We start from the raw sequence: 20606 nt of genomic DNA, 5'->3' as shown, positions 1-20606 counted from the left end.
TTTTCCTATGCAGCAGGTATTCACTAGACTGAGAATTTCACTCCTTCATTTCCATTTTAGTTGGAAACTGAAGTATTGCAGTGACATCTGCAAACATAAGGCATCATGAGATTTTGTCTCCTCCCTTCCATGCTGTTACACCTCTCTAAGAAGAACCTGTCTCTGAAGACAGCTCCTGCAACTGAGAGATCACAGTTTAAGAAGGAAATGTCTGAGTAAGAACAGAAAATGCAAGTGATTTATCTATGGCAGGATAGAGGCAAAGTTTGTCTTGAAGGGGCTTGCAGCCAGATGTCAAGACTACTTGTCTAGACACACTTCTCTGAATGACTCCACCAACCTGATTTTTTGTGAAAATCAACATTTTCATTTCCACAGTATGGCTCAATAAATTCTTCACATCTTCCAGAAGAGTCTCTTAAGACTGTTTCATTTTGCTTGCTTCCTGTGATCATTCATATACATTTTAGAAGAATGTTTTCAGAAAGCAAATACCCTTCTACTCAACACAGATGGATTCCTGAAAAGTCGTGCTGTGATGTTACAGTGTGGATAGTGAATTTTCTCATGAGCACAAACATAATGACAGGAGGCATGTTAGAATTTACAGAATACACACAGTTTAAACACACAGGGATATCTGTGGCATGAGGGATGAGAGACAGGGAAAAAAATCAGTGTGGGCTTTCCAGAGGAAATGCCAGCTTTATAGAATAGATGACCCTTTCTGAAAGCCCTGATCTGCTTCACCCAGGAGACTGTACCCTTGATTGCCTGTTTTGTCACCCCTCACCCTTGACTTGTTCCACTTTGCTTCATTTAAGATAATGCTATCAACTATGAGGGTGCAATTCCTCAGAAAGAGGGAGCCAATTCTTCATCTGTCTCAGAAGCTCAGATCTTCTGGAGAACTGAATGATGTGAAATGTTCCTTCATGTTCAGTCCTGGCACTGCATCAAGGAGACTGAAATTGCAATGGGAATATTTAACTGTGAGCATTCTTGGTATCTCTTTCTGAACAGCTCAACTTTGTTTTCATCATCACCTTCCTCATATGAAACAAGATCGTTCAAGTTTGAGGGGTGACAAAGAATGCAATGATGACATTTCCTTGGTCAAGATATTGAGAAAACACCCTGGAAATCAATGGACAATTAAGGTGCTGCCACAGTCACATCACAAATAACAGTTTTCAGAAACCACATGGCAAAGAAATAGGGTTTGATATGAGTCTTGTTTGACCAACAGCTAAAGAGAGTTTTGAACAGTTACTATCAATGAATATCTCATAATAAATTTTAGCTGAAAAAAGAAAGGTAAAATTTAAATATATTTTAAAGAAAATGGCAATCTGCTTAGGGAAAATGTGGGCAGGCTGGTTTCTTTGAATAAAGTATAAATTGTGAATCATAGTTGTTCAGCTCTTGCCTGGAAGTCTCTTAGGATTTAAAGCAAGCTGAACAACTGACAATCTTGGAGGAATTCAAGTGTGGTTTTATAATATCTGGTTCAACAGACTGAACTGGATCACTCTCACTAGCAATTATGTGTTTCACCAAGCATCTCGACGCTTCATTGATGTTTATATTTTCCTGCAAGTAAAAGAGAAAGAGAGGTTGATTAGTCAATACTAATTAAACCATGTTGCATATTTCCTGTGCATAATTAAACTTTTCTCTCAGCAACATCAAAAGCTACTTACCTTAATAAACAGTTTTCAAAACTGGCTGTGTTAAATAGTGCTTACTGGAGTTTTGAAGTTGGTTAAGTTTTATATGTATTATGATACATTTCTCTTTTAAAATGTACACAGAGCTGATTTTAAATTACCTCAATCTCTTGGTGATTTGATTGCTTCAACAAACTAAAAAAAAATAAAAAACAAATTCCAGAAAGGTGTTGAAGACCAGTGCCTGAAATAAAGCTCCAAAGACCATATTTCACTGCTTGAATAATGGTTGCTTATTTCCAAATTGTTAATTACCTACCAGCAATTGCAACCATGTATAGCACTTATTTTTTAAAGCCTTTCCCACAGTTTCAAGATTTCTGTATGCAGGGCTCACAATGACACCTGTGGTGGGCCAGTTTCACTGAAAAAGGATACAATCTCAAATTACTCACAAAACAGAAAAAAAAAATCTGTATGATTTGGAGTCCTGCCTTATTTCTTGTTGAGGCTGACTGCAATGCACTGCACCTCTGATGCACTGCTTCAGAAGAGATATATCACTGCTGATTTGATTTGTAGGACAGAAATCCTCACTCTAGGCACTTAAAATGAAGGCTAAAGCACATCTTTTCCTACATGTGCCTGATATCAACTGGACATTTAACTTGCAGCAGCCCTTACCTGGTTTGTAGAATAAATAAAGCTGAAACACCTGATCAGTGAGACACAGCTCAATGCAGCACAGAAAATAAGCAGTAGTGCTGAGTAAAGATTTTATTTATTTATTTATGTTTAATAACAGCCACCAATATGTTTGGAATGCAAAGTCAGGCTTTCTGGCTTAAAAAGCACTCTTCCAGTGTAACTATTGGCATTGATTACTTATTTTATAAAGCAGGAGATAGAAACTCCCCTGTAGTTTCAATCTTTTAGGAAATTTTATCACACATCCACATACATCCATATGGAAATGTGTACTGATATATAGGCATACATTTGTGTGTATATGCACACACTACTCTTGCTCAGTAAAGACATTTTGTTTGCAGCCTAAGATTACCCAGGTTTTCAAGCTGAATCACTGAGTCATAGAATGGTTTTGATTGTAAGGGACAGTTAAATGCCATCTAGTCCCAATTCTCAAGCATGTCCAGGTCCCTCTGGATGTCAATCTGGAGCCTGCTGTACTGAGGCCATAAACTAGCTATAAAAGAAAGAAATATATGTTTCAGTAGAGAAGACATATTTATAGGAAAACCAAAAGCTATAGGAATGGATTCTGTGCGACTGACTTCGTCCAATCCCCTTGAAATCATTGGCGAAACTCCACAAATTCCATTGCCCATCCCTTTCCACCATAGTACAGTGGATCTAACTAAATATGTTAATTAGTGCAAGACTTCACAGGTTCCTTCAATGACACACATGAACTTAAATATTTTGTATGTAAAGAATATCAGTAAGCTGTAAACCCCCAATACTTTAGAAAGTATTCTTAAATATGGATGCTAAATCTGAACCAGAGTGCCTGTGGTTATTGCAGGCCGCGGGGTTCAGTCCTGCCTGAGAAGCTAGCCTGAGAAATTCATGGGAGGATTTAAAAACAACCCTCAAAGACAGAAAACAGCCCTTGCAGGTGCTGTTTGTCTGTCCCTTGTTTTCTTTGCAGGAGAAGGTCAGGAGGTGGTGTGCACCACTGACCAATGATGGTGATGTAGCTGTTAACTAACCAATAAGAGTTTCATTTCTGTACTTTCTATGAACCAGTCTATAAAACAAGTCTAAAGTAATAAACTAGGGAATTCTCCTGTTCAGACTCCTTGAGAGTCTGTGTCGTTCTTCCCAGCCGTTCCTAATAGAACGACACTTAAATTCTCTAAATTACTATTTAGAAAAGTAATGTACATAGTAACCTCTAGAAAGTAATATGGAACTGGGAATCACCTCTATACTGAGATGTTAAAATTCTTCTATATCACATGGCTCTCTCAGACCAGACTAGAAAATTCCTCAAGCATGCACTGAAAACACTTTTCAGACCACTGTGAAATTTTATTAGGAAAAAAACCAAACAAACAGACAATGAAAAACATCTCTCAGTGCTTGGAAAACTGAAGCCAAAATAGGATTTTTAAATGCACAAAAACAGGAATGTAAAAGTCTTTTGTGCTGTGATGGACTGATGGGCATTTCATTTGCCCATGTGCTGCTTCTGTGTTGAAATGGCAGCATGTGTTTATTCAATAATGTCTTAGACACTGCCTAAGAATCTGCCCAAATTGATTAAAGTTCAGATGTATTAACAGCAACCCTCTTTTTCAGAGGCTACCATTTTACAGCATTGGGAAAGGGGGAAGGAGCCAAGCCCACAAAAGCATAAAATGGGTATAGGTGGATACCCCTCATCCCTGCTGGTGATAGATGGAAGTTCATGTGCCAGACATGAGCCTAAAAATGCAGAAAAATAAAAATGCTCCAGCCAGTACTCAAACAAGAAAAATAAAAAAAGAGGGAATGAATAAAAAGTACTCTCCTGAGTCTAGAGAGGAATTTTCTCATCCTTAACATTTATATGAACTCTTTAAGCTGTGTGGATGACAATTTCAGCTAGGGTACAAGGGGAGGAAGAGGAAGGGTGACCCTGGCTGACAGCACAGCCGGTTTTGAGTTTATGTCTAGCTCCAGCCTGCTCCTGTGGTTCAGACGACAACTGGCACACAGCATGGATGAGAAGTAATATGTTAAGTCACCCGCTGCAAGGAGCCTGTGGTCATGCCAACAAAGCAAATCCTGCTGTCCCAGATCCCTGCCTTGACCACTTCCTCTCTGATGCTGCTACTGCCATTTGTTACAACCTTAATCCTGTGGCATCCTAGACCTGCAGATGAGACATTGCTGTATTCTGGTCTGACTAATGAAATATTGATTTCTCCACTTCTCCTCCTATAGTGTGTTTTGCAAAAGAAAAATCTATATTCTGCTAGGCAGTGAAAGAGCTACAGACAGTGGAAGGTGATCTGCCATCCAAACACAGACATCCAGAGGCCTGGTGATTTTAGAGTGCATGAAGTGTTGAAAGGCAATCAAGGGGAGGAAAGAGACAAAGGAGAAAGTGAAAATCCACTCAAACATGAAGAAACCAACAATCAGAGCATAAGATTGGACAGAGAGGAATAATCACAGACATCCTACTAATGGTATTGAGACATGTAAACTGCCTCAATTATACCTAAAAATAAAATTAATTATGTTTCAAAAATGAAAGAAAATATGGGTGATACAGTGGAGTGAAAAAATATCTTTCAGTGGGTCTCTATGTTGAAATGCCATAACTGTCACCTCCAGGCTTTCCTGCAAAAGAACAGCACAGGAATTGTGATGATTGCTGAAGTTCAGACTTATTTTTAGTTTTATTTTCTCCTCTCCTCTCCTCTCCTCTCCTCTCCTCTCCTCTCCTCTCCTCTCCTCTCCTCTCCTCTCCTCTCCTCTCCTCTCCTCTCCTCTCCTCCTCTCCTCTCCTCTCCTCTCCTCTCCTCTCCTCTCCTCTCCTCTCCTCTCCTCTCCTCTCTCCTCTCCTCTCCTCTCCTCTCCTCTCCTCTCCTCTCCTCTCCTCTCCTCTCCTCTCCTCTCCTCTCCTCTCCTCTCCTCTCCTCTCCTCTCCTCTCCTCTCCTCTCCTCTCCTCTCCTCTCCTCTCTCCTCTCCTCTCCTCTCCTCTCCTCTCCTCTCCTCTCCTCTCCTCTCCTCTCCTCTCCTCTCCTCTCCTCTCCTCTCCTCTCCTCTCCTCTCCTCTCCTCTCCTCTCCTCTCCTCTCCTCTCCTCTCCTCTCCTCTCCTCTCCTCTCCTCTCCTCTCTCCTCTCTCCTCTCCTCTCCTCTCCTCTCCTCTCCTCTCCTCTCCTCTCCTCTCCTCTCCTCTCCTCTCCTCTCCTCTCCTCTCCTCTCCTCTCCTCTCCTCTCCCCCCCTCTCCTCACCTCCTCTCCTCTCCTCTCCTCTCCTCTCCTCCTCCCCTCCTCTCCTCTCCTCCCCTCCCCTCCTCTCCTCTCCTCTCCTCTCCTCTCCTCTCCTCTCCTCTCCTCTCCTCTCCTCTCCTCTCCTCTCCTCTCCTCCTCTCCTTACCCAGTCTTCACTGAGGCCACTTTTATCTTCACAGTTCTCCAAACACAGGAGACACTCTTTCTCCCTACATTGCTTTTGAGGCTGGTATTACTCAGCACTTTGATGTGTTTATCTGGACAGCAGCTTTCTGTGATAGGGAAGTGCTGCTATGGCCATTTATCAAAAGGAGAAAATGCAGAGCCACATGAAACTTGGTCCAGCATGTGGTGGCTAGTTGGGAAGTGGGAGATGGCATGGGATGAAGTCTTCACATTATAAAGTAAAATATGCAACACTTTCCTTTCTCAGGGAACCTCTCTCCTAAGAGAGAGCTTTTATTGCAAGACCAAAAAGGATCTTACCCATATGATGGTGTCTTTATCAGTCCTGAATTCCTGATTCAGCATGCCAGCCTTTATAAAAGCCTTTCCCACACATCTTGCCTTTCCCTGTCCCCTGAGGTGCCTAGCCCATTTCTGTGTGGCTCAGTAAGCCCCAGCATCCCAGTCAGTGCAAGAGATGAGTTGTGAATCCATCCCTAAGTGATTTATCCTGCATCAATATGCCAAAATCTTCCAGAACAAGGATCTGAACCCTGCTTCTGTGTCAATGCCTGACTGCTTGTGCTGGTATTTCTCCTAGCCTCATCCAGAAGGAATGCAAAAGTGAAAATCAGAACACACTGCTCTATTCTATTACCAAACAGAACAAGGCAAAGAAAATAACTCTGAGTAATCTCTGAAATCCAGAAAGGAACACTGGAGGACATAAATGAAATTAGTGTTTGCTTTGTAGATCGATCTTATTAAAAGATATACTTTCAAAGGGCAGTTTTATGGAAAGGATAGCAACTGAAGTCAGGGAAAGAGAGCTGCATTATTTAAAACCCTGGAACTGATTGCTATTGGAAATAATGTCTTGTAAGCAACAATCAACTAAAGGGAAAATAAATACATTATTGAATGTGACTCAAAGCTCAGCAATTGATTTGTATTCTGGATTACCTTCCTACTTATCTTCCATCTCTACTGCAGATGCAGAACATTAACATTTAGGGCATTCTATTTTAATATAGGAAATAAGTTCCCACAGATTAGACTGGCTTTTAGCTCTTTGTAGACTGAAAATGTAGGCACTTAAAACTGGAAAGTTTTAAGTGCCTGTCTCACTTTCAGATGAAAGAACTTTTTGTTTCTTTGCCATGTACATATCTTAGATTTGACTATCTGGCTGTTTTCTGTTAGAATGCTATTCACTTTATAAATTGTCAGTTTTTCCCTCTTACTGAATCTGAGTTTTGAAAACGAGGGTGAAGAACAGTGTGAATCCAGGCACAGAGCGCTTGGGGAGCTCTAAATCAGCTCTGCCTAGAGACACGACCTTAGACTACTACTGCATTTGAAGGTAATTGACTTCCCATAAGCAAATATTCACAAATTTTGAAATATCCAGGTATTAGATAGGAGCCTAGTGAGAGGCTCATAGCTTCCACATTTTATTTCCATACTGCACTAAAATCCAGGAGCAAGGAAATGTCTTGAAAGATGCTTTAACTTGCACTCCCCTAGAGCTAGTACTCTGAGGAAATGACTCCACATGCTCCCTTAGCAGAACTCCCTGGAAACTGCAGGGAACAGAGCCTTATTAAGATGGTTGTGCTGCATTCCTGCAGTGGTGTTTCTAGGGAAATGCAGCCATACAAGTCAAAAGCCATCTGGATGCATGAACATTAAATTAATGGATGTGAATTCCCATGACTGCAACTCTGAGAACAAGATCATTTCTGTGATTGAATTCTTACAGCTGGTTGAATATCCTGCAACAAAATTATTTCACTAAATGACTTTCTGATCTCAACAATTTTGTGATTCTCTGAATTTCCAGTTTTGGGACAGCACTAAATAATGCATTTCATAAATGTGATCCAGAGAACTACAGGACTGTTCTAATACCCATAGGACGATCTGAATCAACTCCTTTTAATTACAGGAAACAAACTCTGCAGAGGATTCTGCACAAAGTGACTGTACACCTGAAACAAAACCTCTCACATTAAATGTCAGCTTTATTTCTTGCTTTATGGCAGAATCTGAAATATTTTCTAAGACTGTACAGTGAGATTGGTTAGACTTTTTTTAGTGAATTAAAAAGACAATCTATTGGGCCACACATCCCTAACTGGGTCTGGCAGTCTCAAATGGATTGCTTGGATTTAAGCTACCAGATCAGCAGATTAGTTTAAAGTGTCTGCCTAATTCAAATACATGTCCAAACCTTGTTTTTCTTTATGGAAATCAGAACTGCTTATCCCATTCCTCTACAAGTCTACTGCATAGCTTGTTTTTTTTTATCTCTCATAATAATTGTCCAGTCAAAAGAACTGAAGAATCTGTGATTTAAACAAGGGCTAATAGAGCTTGGATTATTCACAGTATTCCCTGGTAAAACAGGAAGAATTAATGTCCTTGCTTTTTGAAAGGAAGACTGGAACAGAGGAGAGAATGACTTTCTGAAGGTAACACAGCAGATCAGTGGCAAGGAGGACTTTTGATTGCTAGCCCAGCATTTAGGGGCTACCAGATGATTTTTAAGGTCCCTGCCAACCCAACTCATTCTGAATCTATGCTGATGCACCTGTCAAACAAAAGCTGAATAAAGGACATCTTATTTAGACACATTATTTAGAGGCAGAAAGATTCTATAACACTGTCCTGGTACAAATAGAATGTATCCAAATAGTCCAGAGACTCAGACTGCTCATCAGTCTCCAGGCCATGATGCTCAGGAGACAAGAAGCTGTGTGCTTCACCTAGTTTTGTAAGGATCTGAAAAGCACAGCTACCAGCCTTTCTGGGCAATTTGGACAAAACATGAATGTCTTTTCATCTAATTCTGTATTGCTGACAGCAGAACTACAGCAGGGAAAAGAGGAACTCAGGCATAATAACAGCACAGCCATGGCCAGTCATCAGGTATTTCAAGTTATTTCTGAATTAGGTACTTTCAATCACACTTAGTTTTACCTGACTTGTCCATTTTGTTGCACAAGTTCCATTTTCATTATAAAGTGATAATAAGCTTGAAATTTCTTCTTTTCTAATCCAAGTCAAAAGCTCACCTCTTTGAACTAGGAATGCTGGTGAAAACAGTTTAAAGGCTTGGAAATGTGAGTGGAGCTCTCAGCTGCTCTGGCCATGTGCTGGATAATTAAATGTGTGACAAGAAGAAGAAATTTCCTTTCTTTAAAAGAATGAATCTTTCACAATAGTTATGGTCATGAAATTTATTAAAGAATTTACTATTAAGGGTTATTTTGTGACTATCTGGGGATGTGCCTCTTATACAGCAAACAATATAAGTGAAGTAGACATGCAGATATAAAAGAGACCAGGCTCACCACCGGATATATGGCAATAATGTAACTTGTGACTATACTGTGAGGTGGTGTTGCCCAATAAGGCCCTTCTCACATGGAAAACTATCCAAACAAAATCTTCTGACTTTGTAGGCAGAAGAAGACTGAAAGAGCTCTATTTCCTTCACATTAATGTAAGAATCAAAACTAATAATAAGACTGTATTAGGTGGCTCAAATATTTTATATTGGAGCTGTTAACTTACAAAAATAGCACCAGGGAATAATATAGTGATTTTCCAATGCTACGGACAACAGCTTAAAATCATTGACAGCTTGAAATATGGTAGGTACATATATGGCATGCAAAGCAACCATAATGAAAATATGTTATTTTTATAAGTTATCACCTTTGTTTTTCCAAAATGCATAAATTGTATTCAGTTTGCTCAAGGCCTTAACATTTCGAAGCACATCTCCAGAAAATCTCAGGAGATCTAATTATTCCAGGGTACCACAAAAAGAGAGTTATTACTTATTTGAACTGCTAAAACTGTTAGCTGCAATGTGATGACTCCTTTGTTCATCTTATTCTGCTTCAGAAGATCTTCCATTCTCTGTAGAAAACAAAGTTATTTATTTTTCCCAGGCCCAAGTTCAATTACTTATGATGCCCTAGGCTGAAAGAATACTAGGTACATATAATATCCAGAATTCTAAAATAGTAGTAATAATAACTTTTGTTTAGAAAAGTAAGTGTAGGGTTTACTTTAGAACTTAGACCAAGTGGAGAAATTATTTTGATCTAACTTAGTTTAAATGTTGTGACTCTACCATCTTTACTGGAATGGTTCTTTGTGTAATTTTAAAGTCAGGAGCCTCCAATTCTGGGTGGAAATCAGGTGTGTGGACTGCAGAACAGCAGGTCCTAGCCTCTGGTGTATAGCAGCAGAGAAGGATCTGATAACAGCTGTGCGCCCTCAACTCCCACCATTCCCTTCTGAGTGGCTTTTGAAAACAAGTCTTGTCATAGCTGGATTTTTTTCTGTTCCTACATGATTGCATTGGCAACCTGGGGACTGCTTGGGTTTTGGATTCAAATAGTGTAGGAAGAATCTAGGTATTTACCATGTCTAAAAAACCAGAAAATCTTAATTCTATGCAGCTAGGAGAAACTTGGAAAAATTTCCTCTGTTGTGACTTTTAAAAAATGTATGTCCTTTTTACATCTTTTATACTTCCATAGTTCTGCCTCAGACTTGCTCCATCATCATTGTAAAACCTCTCTGAGATCTTTGAAATCATTTGCATATTCCTTTTCTGTCATGACCTGAAATGACCCTTGGCACAATAAATGTGGTTGTCCTTTTTGAGTGGTGGACATGTGCTTGCTGGAGACTGATGTATGGAATTCATGGTACAGATTCCATTCTCCTAGTAAAATGTAGTTTTTCATAAGGAGGAACACTGGATTCTCTTGGCCTCACCCAACACAAATCAGCAGATGACCCACAGACCTGAATACAAACCAGGTGCTGCACATGAAGGAACAAGAAGTGCCCTGATGTGGAGCAAGAGAGTTTACAGCTGCCTACACCAAAATTTCTCCCTATAAATGGCATTTTAAAGAAACAGTGGCTAGAATTGAGACCCATTCAGTAGGAAAGCAATGACATAAATTACAAAGACATAAAATCATAGAATCATAGAATGGTTTGGGTTGAAAGGGACTTCTTCAAGTCATCTTGCCTAACTTGCCAGCCAGGGCAGGGACATTCTCAGCTAGATCAGGCTGCTCAGAGCCAAATCCAATCTAGCCTTCAATGTTTCCAGGGATGGAGCATCCACCATTTCTGGGCAACTTGTTCCAGTGTTTTAGCACCCTTGTAAAAAAAAAAAATCCTTATCTCTAGTGTAAATCTGCCTTCTTTTAGTTTAAAACCATGATCCCTTGTCCTATCACATCAGGCCCTCATAACAGGTTTGTTCCCATCTTTGTTATAAACTCCTTTTAAGTCCTGAAAAGCTGCCATCTCAGCCCAGAATTCATGCAATGCTTTAGGCAGTCTGGGATATGCTGCTATTCCCTTGCTGTTGCTTCTGCTGATTACAAGTGAAATACCTTTTAAATATTAATGCTTAAAGAAGGTGTCAAGACCAGAGTAGTAAAATACAAATATGCACCCTAAAAGCTCTTCAGTATCTTACATATAGTGTTTAAAAATAATTAAACAATCAAATGTAGCATTTTGGCTTTCAGACTACTAAAAATTTACTTTAAACCAGAACCAAAGTGTTTACATTTCAAATATCTAAAAGTTCCCCAGAGCTGTCAATGGTGACACCAGCTTTCATGATAGGAGGATACAATCAACACAATATACACTGAATTGTTGTATTTGAATCAATATTTCACATGCTAGCTCTCCAAATCCTGCATGAACTGAAATTATCTGAGACAACTTAAATTGATTGACAGTACCAATGTACTTTAGGCCTTTTATAATTTGAAAGTCTGAGTGCCCTTTCTGATTTTTATCTCAGTATTCCATGAACTCAGGAAATCTGTACCAAGGCAAAGAATTGAACCTGAGAGCAGCTCATTCAGCACTTTGACCACTGATATTTCCTTATTCCCCAGATATGTGATTTTTTTGAAAAGGCTTTTGAGAATGAGAACTTATAACAGTGAACATTGTACAAGCACTACAATGGACTGACTTTATTTTGGTTCTAAGGCAATGAAGCTCTTGTCTCAAATCAGCATTTCTCAGGCAAAGTGGTTATATAAATATTTAGAGATAATACTGAACATTGAGAATGATAAAAAACATCCTATTATCATGCATAAGAGGTAGCTTTTATGCCTTGCCTAAGGTAATCTTTCTCCCAGGCTATTGTGCAGTAACCTGTTGACTGGGTACATACTTTACATATTACAGCAGCTGCATTTCAGAATTTTGCAATAAAAGACCTAAAAGAAATAGAAATGCATACTATATATTTACAAATCCACCTTTAATTAATACCACCAAGAGAGAAGCTTTTCAAGGTGCACATTTAGATCAAATTAACTATTTTAGGAGTTGATTTCTCTGTTCTTAGAAACATTTGAAAAGAAACATAAACATTACCTTGGCTGATGTTTCAAACCAGCCCACGAACCCATTCTCTTTGCAGAACTGATCCATCTTGATGCCGTTGTTGATAAGAACATCTATTCCCTGGTCACATTTGTTTGCTAAAAGGACTGCTGGCACAGGTTTGCCATTTGGAAGAACCAACTTAGAGTCCAAGTCCTCTTTCCATTTTGTCACTGCTTCAAACGTTGCAGGTCTTGTAACATCAAAGACAATAAACGCCCCCATAGCTTCTCTGTAATACACCCTGGTCATGTTTCCAAATCTTTCCTGTCCTGTAATGAAGAAAGTAGGAGAGGGAAAAAAACACCACCTTGTAAAAATCAGTGCTCCCAGTCTAGGTCAGTATTTCACATAGCAGGTTTTCTAAGATAACATTACTGAAGGCAGGACTTCATTTTATAAGTCCCTGGGAAAATACTCTCTGCCTAAATAATTATAAGTACCATGCTAAAATAACCTGTATGAAAATGTAGGAGAGTATTGCATGAAAAAGGAATTTGCAATCCAACACTCAAGGAAATTTAATGAAGTTCATTATAAGTGAATAGTAAGTGTAATAAGTGAATAATAAGTGTCTTATTAGGCTGCCAAATTTCTCAGTCTGTAGACAGTACCATGAGTCTTTAGGTACATTATAGGACTTTCAACAAGACTCACAAAAAAATACAGGTATCAGATTGGAAGCTCCTTGATACTATGGTATTTTGTCTAAAACATCTAACACAACTGAACTCCTCATGCATGAGGAGGATCCTGCATATTCTCATGCAAATGATAATAACCAGCAGTAACATAATATAGCTTTGGAGCCATACCAGGCATCAGAGTAATTACAAGTTTATTTTTATTGGCAAACTAAAACACAGAGGTGAGGAATCTGAATTAAAAGCCTTACAAACATGGAAAGTGCTCTAAGAAGTAGCACAGCAGTAGCAATATGAAGAGCTGCATTGCTATAGTGAAAAGATCTGTGAGGAGAGTTTCATACTAGATCTGTTCAGAAGCTTCATGGTTTTATTTGCTGAATTCGAAGTGCTTTCTGGGAAAGGACAGAATTTTCGTGAGCTAACTACATCAGTATATTCAAACATGGACATTTGTAAATATCATTTTATATGATTAGAAGTATGAACACATTAACACATGACATCAGGATGTGGTATGTTGATCAGCTGTGGATTTGTTAATATATGTGCTGTTTTCATGGGAACTCTGAAAAAATAAATTACACAGAACTTTTCTTGAAAATAAAAAATAGATTTTCTACAAATGTGTACAGCAGAGCTGTGATCCAAAGAAGAATTATAAGCTCCTGAAATATTTCACAACTATAGCCCTTTTTAAGCATGACAACTCTTGTATGTATCCATACATGTATGCATGTATGTATGCATCCATAACTGGGAAAAAGTGCTATGGAACCAGAAGCACTGACTGCAAATCTATTTGTAGCCTTACTTTCCCAACATGAGCAATTTTGAGTAGGTTAGGAAGACAAGAAGATTGGCAGTCTGCCTCTGACCCCAGGAAGGCTACCTGCGGAGAATTTATCTGATGGAAATTGTGCTGTCAAATGTAAGGGAGGGCTGAGAAGGAAAAAGTGCCGATTTCTGGGCTTCTAGACCATGCACTTTAATTTAATGGAAATGGCACTGAACCCTCTTAGAGGGTCAACACCATCAGTTTGTGATGTTTATCTTTGGTTTTAAGCACTGTGGCAGCAAGGAGAAAGCCATTCACATGATACAGAAACCAAAGACGAAGCCTGTCTTCTCCAAATTCATGTCAAATTTTTTTAATCTTAAGGAAACACTGTGTCCTATTGATAAAGCAAGATAGAAATAGATTATTTCTGGGAAAGAAGAGGTCATATTCAAAATTTCTTTTGTCTATAATTTATTCAAATGTCTTATGATTCCTATCAGTGGGCTAATCAGATGAATGGCTAAGTCATGTGCTATTCAATAATCTGCTTGTTGAGAAATTCTTTTTTCATCTGCAAGAAGGTGCCTTCCACCAAAAGCCAAGGTCTGATTAGGAACATAGCAGTGAGGTAAGCAGCACCATATAGAAAAAGTTTTTTGATGGATATTGTATTTCACTGATACTTTATACTTCTCATACAAAGTTATTGAGATGCTTAAACTGTAGGTGATGTAAGAGCAGCTCAACTCAGGCCTCACACATATTTATTGGGAAATAGATTGTTAAGATAGGTGGGACGTAGTGTCACAGAACATCAACTAAATTATTCATTGCAGCATGAATTCATTCACCATGAAGAAAGTTACTAAAGGAATAAAAGGCTCCTAAATTGTGATCTTCTGCCTCATAGTGGCCCAAAAATTTCTGACAAACTGTATGACACTGATTCTTCCTCTGGATTCCAGCTGCTTTTTCAGATATACAGGATTTTCACTGCACAAAAAAGCCAACATGTTTGTAAAAGATGCATTTTGTAGGAAGACAGGGATAACCAATATCCACCACTGACCACCTCAAAGAAAAAGAATGGAGCTGCTGGACTAACTGGCTAAACTCTTTTTGAAGTGATTTTTTCTCCATCAGTTATAATCAATGTATCAATATACTTGACAGAAAGACATTAGGCAAGTTTGAATGGAAAAATAGATGCTTTATAAAGCAGAGTTTTAGTTTTATGACATTTGCATAATGACTTTTATTTAATTTAAATTGTGGAAAAGGTAATCTCTAGTATTTGCATTGAGCTTGGAGAACTAAATAATGTCTAAGGATGCAAAAGTACTCTTTTTTACCACAGATTCTCACTTACGTGAACAAAATCCTATATTAATAGATGAGGTTCATAAAAGTTTTTAATTTAGTAGAATTCCTCATAAAAAATAGGCACTGTTTGATGTATTAAAGATGTCAAAATCTGGCCTTAGGTTTTCAGCAATACAATGTCTTAGGCAGGAATTAGGCTAGAAAATAGATCAGCCATTAGATATTCAGTGGCATCTCGCAGGCAGCCTTGAACATTAGAATCTGCTTTACTGCAAGAGTGACTGGGAAAGGTTGGTTTTACTTTTCACTGGAAGGGTCAGAAGCTTGGGAAATATTTGATCTGGCCCATTATACTTTTCTGCATCCCTTGCAAGGCCACTGGCATTTGCCATCAAACCCCACAATCCCAATGGCCTTTGCCCATTGAGATGGTGCTTTATGTTGGGATTATCAGCCCTAAATTAGATTTAAAAAGTTAACTGGGAGTACTGAAGGTTAGGGTCTCTTTGTAGTCAGAGAATGAGAAGAAATGTCTAATTGTTAATTCAGATGAATCCTACTCTACTTGGAAGTGAACACAGTCAGACCAAGATGACAAAGCAACAAGATTTCTACTAAAGGGAAGCATTCCCTGTCTGAAGGGCAGCTGCCTGCACATTTATCCTAATCTCAGTGGCACCTCTGCAGCAGGCAAAGCTATCAGTTTAAAGCAACCAGCTTTAAACTGGTTTAAAACAACCAGCTGCTGATTTTCCATAGTTTATAAAAATTTACCCCACATAAATTTGTACAGTAATCTACAATTTTCACTAACCATTATCATCTCTAATAAAGGTTTTGAAAGTAATGATAAAGTTCTGAAACTCAGATAATTTCTACCATCTTGACCACAGCATCTGAAATGTGGCACAAAAATTGAAATTAAAAATTGATTAAAACTGCCAATAAAAAGTTTTATGATGTGTTCTACTTCTTGCCACTAAGAGACAATGCTTTTGGGAAAAACCTTGCTTTACAGGCAGCCTTCAGCCAACGCTGAGAAGCTGGGAACTATGGAGAAGATTTAGACATTTTTTACCTTTCACTTCAAAACATCTTTCAGAATATTCACACTTGAATTCAAGTAATTGTCTTTATGGACTGAAGCTTAAGCAACCCTTGAGCTGATGTTCACCACCCCAGAATGAGGAAAAGCAGGCTGTCAGCAGGATCTGACCCACAGATTCCACCGCCAATCTCTACTCAAATAAGACCCTCACAGCAAGAGACTTATTTATGTTTGCAGAACAGTAATTTCAAGGTAACTTAGCCTAGAAATCACCATGACTATCTTACTTATACATATGTGCCGCAATGCTTAGCAGCTGCTGAAAGCCTGAAATGCTGAGGACGTGCTGTGCCTGGCATTAGTGAACAGGTTTCCACTTACTCCCTCTGCAGCATAACAATCCTAAAAACTTTACAAGTGCAGAGACACCTGTCTGTATCTGTGGGAAGACTGCTGCTTCTGAAGGTGAAAGTGACCAGGAAAGGAAATGGAACTGTTCTTTCCCCAAAGCATCAGTCCAACTCTATGAGACTTTTAAACACAAATCAGTAACTTTTTGGTAGCAATGAATAATCCAACCCACTCAAATGCAGGAGTGATAAGGACAATGCTGAGGTGGCTCTGGAAAAAGAGCAGGGAGCAGGCTTGGATGTGCTGTTCTCTGCTCTCTGATGTTCAAAGCTCCTCTCTGCAGTAAATCTATGGCTAAAGCTGGTCTTTAGAGAAATCTCTGGCCTGTTTGGGCACAAAACACAGACAGTAGCACAGAGAGCAGCCTTGCAGAGAAGGGAATAGCAAATACACCCAGATCTGCTGTCTTTTCTTCAGAAGCACTGTGCCAGCCTGCATCTGCAGGGCCAATCCTATCCAGAATAACCTTGCGCAAAATATGATTCAGAGTTCCTTTAAAGATTTCCTTCTAACAATTTTTTTAATGAATTTAAAGGATATGCATACAAAGGCAGCAGAAAAGATAAAGACAGAAATTGACTGAGGAGCAAGATTTAATGTTGTAATGACAGCGGTAGAGATGATGGCACACTTTAACAGGAACACCAAAACTGGTAATTTGTGATATTAGGTGAAACAAAATGGAATTGTTGTGAAGAAATTAAAGGCAAGGAGAATTTTATCATGTATATCTCCTCCCACACTCAATACTAGACATTCAGTCACCTCAGACTCAGGCACTTCACTGAATCAGATGTAAGTTGATATATTTTAATGAAAGCATGTTGTTACAAACACCATAACATCATATAACATAAAGGTTAATCCTACGATTCCTGCCTAACACCCACAGTTTCAGGAATATATTATGAGTTAAAACCTCTGTCTTAATGTAACAATGTGTGATACAGAGCCTACATTATCCCTGAATTAATTTGTGTAATATTTAGTTATCCTTGTTTTTTGGCATTTCTCTCTCATCTAAATAAATGCAATTTCAGCATTTAGCTGTTAGATTGTATTATAGTTTTGTTTACAAAATTAAAAACCACAGAAAAATATGTTACACAAGTATTAACTACATTTAATTAGATGGCACCAGATGAACCAAATTTACTTTTTCTTCTTATGTCTGGTAAGGATAAACCAGGCAAAACTTCTTGGTCCTGCCACAGCCAGAACATGACACTCTTCCAATGAAGTCACCATGTACATAAATCCTACTGATAATGTAGATAAGCTTGACACTGGTTTTACTCACAATATTTTTAAGAAAATTAGCTAGAGTGTTAAACAATTTACTGCCCACTGATCCACAGTGTGAAAGGTAAGGAGGAGTACACACAGGCTTGGTACTTGGTTCACTGTCTGTATAATGGAGAGGAGAGAGGGTATAAGAGCTAAAATAATACCTGATATCTATGTATACATACATATATAAATATGTAGTTATATATAATTACTGATATGAAATATATTTCATGTTATTGATGTATTATTGCAGAATTATTATGCAGTATTATTATTGATGTATTTGCAGAATTTGCTTCAATTCAAGGTGTCCTGCATGCTAAACCAACATCCTTCAGCTTGGTCAGAGACTGAAAGTTTATTTCCTTATCCCAAAAGATAAACCTGACCTGATAACAGAGAGTCCACCAAAAGAGAGAGGATATTCTTAGACCAGAGATTTTATTTTCCTCTCTCTTCTCATTGCCCATTTGTATTTTGGAAATGATGATGCATGACCAGCCACAGCCAGGAGATGCCAATTCCATTCTCTCCATATTTCAAATCAGTTTTGCTTCTCTTTTGTTTCTGAACCTCTTTTTCTCTCACCAGCCAAATGCCTAATGTGTGATAACTGTTATGTCTGCACCATGATCATCTGAATTCAGCGTGCTGCTTGCAGAACTTGCTCTCTATGTACAGCCAGCAACAGCTAAAGCTCTTTAAGCAGAAGTCATTAAAGCTAAGACAGCAACTCTTTTTATTACCGACCACTGTCTTGACCTTCACAGTGATGCTTTGAATTGGGCAATTCATATGAAATTTAGTACTGTGCTGTAATTCTCTCTGTCATGTGTGATAACTCAGAAAGCATGCTAGTCATTCAGTACTACAACTAGGTGTAATTGCTTCTGCAGCCTGACTGAAAGCTACATCATATGATCTGCCAGCACATGATTAGTAGTGTAATAAATCTCTGAAACAAGGCATGAAAAATACATTCTTTAAGTTCCTGATACATTCAGAATTTACTATAAAATGCTTTTTTCTCATGCAGAAAAGCTTTTCTGGCAGCATATGTATTTGTTGTTACAATCAGCCACCGGTGAACAGTAAAATAAATGTTTGCCCCATTACTCCATCTTTTAATAAAGAAAACTGAGCATATATGTATTTAACACCATAAAAACACAAGACTGTATTAGCATGTGAAAAAGTGGAGTTTATACATTTTGCATAAAGCAGCGTTGTTGCATAAGTTTTAGTACCTCAGTGCCAAATTCAAAGCTCAGACATGAGACAGCTCAGTGCAGAAGAAAAGCACTCCCTCCGCCGATAAGAATGTCAAGAATTTTTTCATTTCACCAGTTTTACCCGGTGCTGTTCCAGACTAGATCAATGAGCCCACAACTCAGGCCACAGGCTGGTACAATTGCTTAACAGCTGATATGATGTTCACCTTTATTCCCTACTTAAATAAAGTAACTTCTTAATTTAACTGAGTTGCCAAATGCCAACATTGATGATGTATTCTATTGTTACAATTGCATTTGTTTCCTGCATTCACTAAATGAAAAATTATTACTTACAGCATGGGATATATTCCATCAAGGTAAACTTATTTTGTGGACTGAAACAAAAATGATTGATTTTTCAGAAAGGAAGTATAAAAAAAAGTTGTATTTTTAATTTGAAGCCAATCGAAAATGTCTGAAGCACTGACAGCAACAATGTCAAATTCTGTGGGTTTTAATGATGTAAGCATGTGGGGATATCTGGACTTCTTTACTATTTTTCTCCTTGGAGAGGGCAAATTGTCTTTTGCTTTGCTTGATATTGGAACAAGGGTTTTTAAATATGAGTAGCTATATTTTTAACAACCAGAATTATTACCAAATAGAAAAATTACTCTTTCCAAAACACATAAAAAGTTGCTTTCATTGGACTGAAGGAGAAAAGGCAGAGAGAGAGGAAGAAGGAAGGTATTTTGATAAACTCAGGTATACATTTTCTTTATTTTTTAAATATAAAAGTAATTTTAATCATCTTACTGAATGCCTCATCTATTCCACCGAATTAAAAAGATGAACATTCTTGTTACTCTTTCTCCTGTCATGGAGGTCTCTTAGTCCAAGGAGTCAAAACTGAACATTGTCAGCTGCAGAGAAACAACTGGAGCATTTGGAGAGAGGTGTCTGGGTCCCTGAATATGTCCAAGGGCTTGGGAGAAAAATCAGCTAGCAGAAGTTCCACTCTGACTCTCTGACTTCCCTAGTTTGGAAGTCTCCTGGTTTTAAGGAATCTCCAAACTGTCAACCTGCCCTTAAAATTTTCTCTCCTCAATCTGCTCTCCCTCACTGCACAGGCAGTGGCAGTTCCCAGCTTTCAGAGCAGTACAAACGAATTGGGGTCTATATTTTGTATTGTTTTTTTGATAGATTATGGGGCAAGGGCTTCTCTTCTGCACTCACCTGCAATATCCCAGAGCTGCAGCCGTACCACAGTCTCAGCATCCCAGTTCAGCACCTTCAAAGCAAAGTCCACCCCGATGGTGGCCCTGTAGTGTGGGGAGAAGTTCTGGTGGACATAACGCTTGATGATGCTGGTTTTGCCCACTCCCAGGTCCCCGATCACCAGCAGCTTGTAGAGGTGTTCCTTCTGGTTGTGCTTCTGCATCTTTCCTGTGGCTGCGGCTGCTCTCTGCAAACTGATTGCATGCTCTGCCCGAGGAATCCTGCCAGCCTGAGGGGAAGAGAGGGAGTGAGGGACTGGGGAGGGAAGGAAGGAGAGCAAGGTAGGTGGAGGCTCTCTCCCTTCGTATGGAAGCAGGATCCAGCAGGCAGCCCTGCTGGGAGATGAAGTAAG

General features: G+C 38.8%; 1 protein-coding gene across 1 annotated transcript; it reads right to left on the bottom strand.

The window, feature by feature from the left end:
* Positions 1–950: 950 nt before the first annotated feature.
* On the bottom strand, positions 951–20472 carry RAB38 (RAB38, member RAS oncogene family). The gene is made up of 3 exons (XM_005516177.3): positions 20213–20472; positions 12257–12537; positions 951–1593 (listed from the first exon to the last, which is right to left on the bottom strand). The coding sequence occupies exons 1-3, from the start codon at positions 20415–20417 to the stop codon at positions 1441–1443; spliced, it is 639 nt and encodes a 212-aa protein (XP_005516234.2). The 5' UTR covers positions 20418–20472; the 3' UTR covers positions 951–1440.
* Between the last annotated feature and the right edge of the window lie 134 nt (positions 20473–20606).

This window comes from Pseudopodoces humilis, chromosome 2 (assembly GCF_049639895.1).
Source record: "Pseudopodoces humilis isolate 2021_Gansu_Grassland_sample_001 chromosome 2, ASM4963989v1, whole genome shotgun sequence".
NCBI classification, from domain to species: domain Eukaryota; kingdom Metazoa; phylum Chordata; class Aves; order Passeriformes; family Paridae; genus Pseudopodoces; species Pseudopodoces humilis.
Note: the sequence above shows the minus strand (reverse complement) of the source record. Positions and strands in the feature narration are given on the sequence as shown.

Excerpts from the sequence above, each read along its gene's own strand:
- RAB38 (XM_005516177.3), bottom strand. The coding sequence starts at position 20,417 with ATGCAGAAGCACAACCAGAAGGAACACCTCTACAAGCTGCTGGTGATC. Across the intron at positions 12,538-20,212 it reads GCAGCTCTGGGATATTGCAG|GACAGGAAAGATTTGGAAAC; the intron begins GTGAGTGCAGAA and ends TCTTCATTACAG. Across the intron at positions 1,594-12,256 it reads GGTTTGAAACATCAGCCAAG|GAAAATATAAACATCAATGA; the intron begins GTAATGTTTATG and ends TTTTACTTGCAG.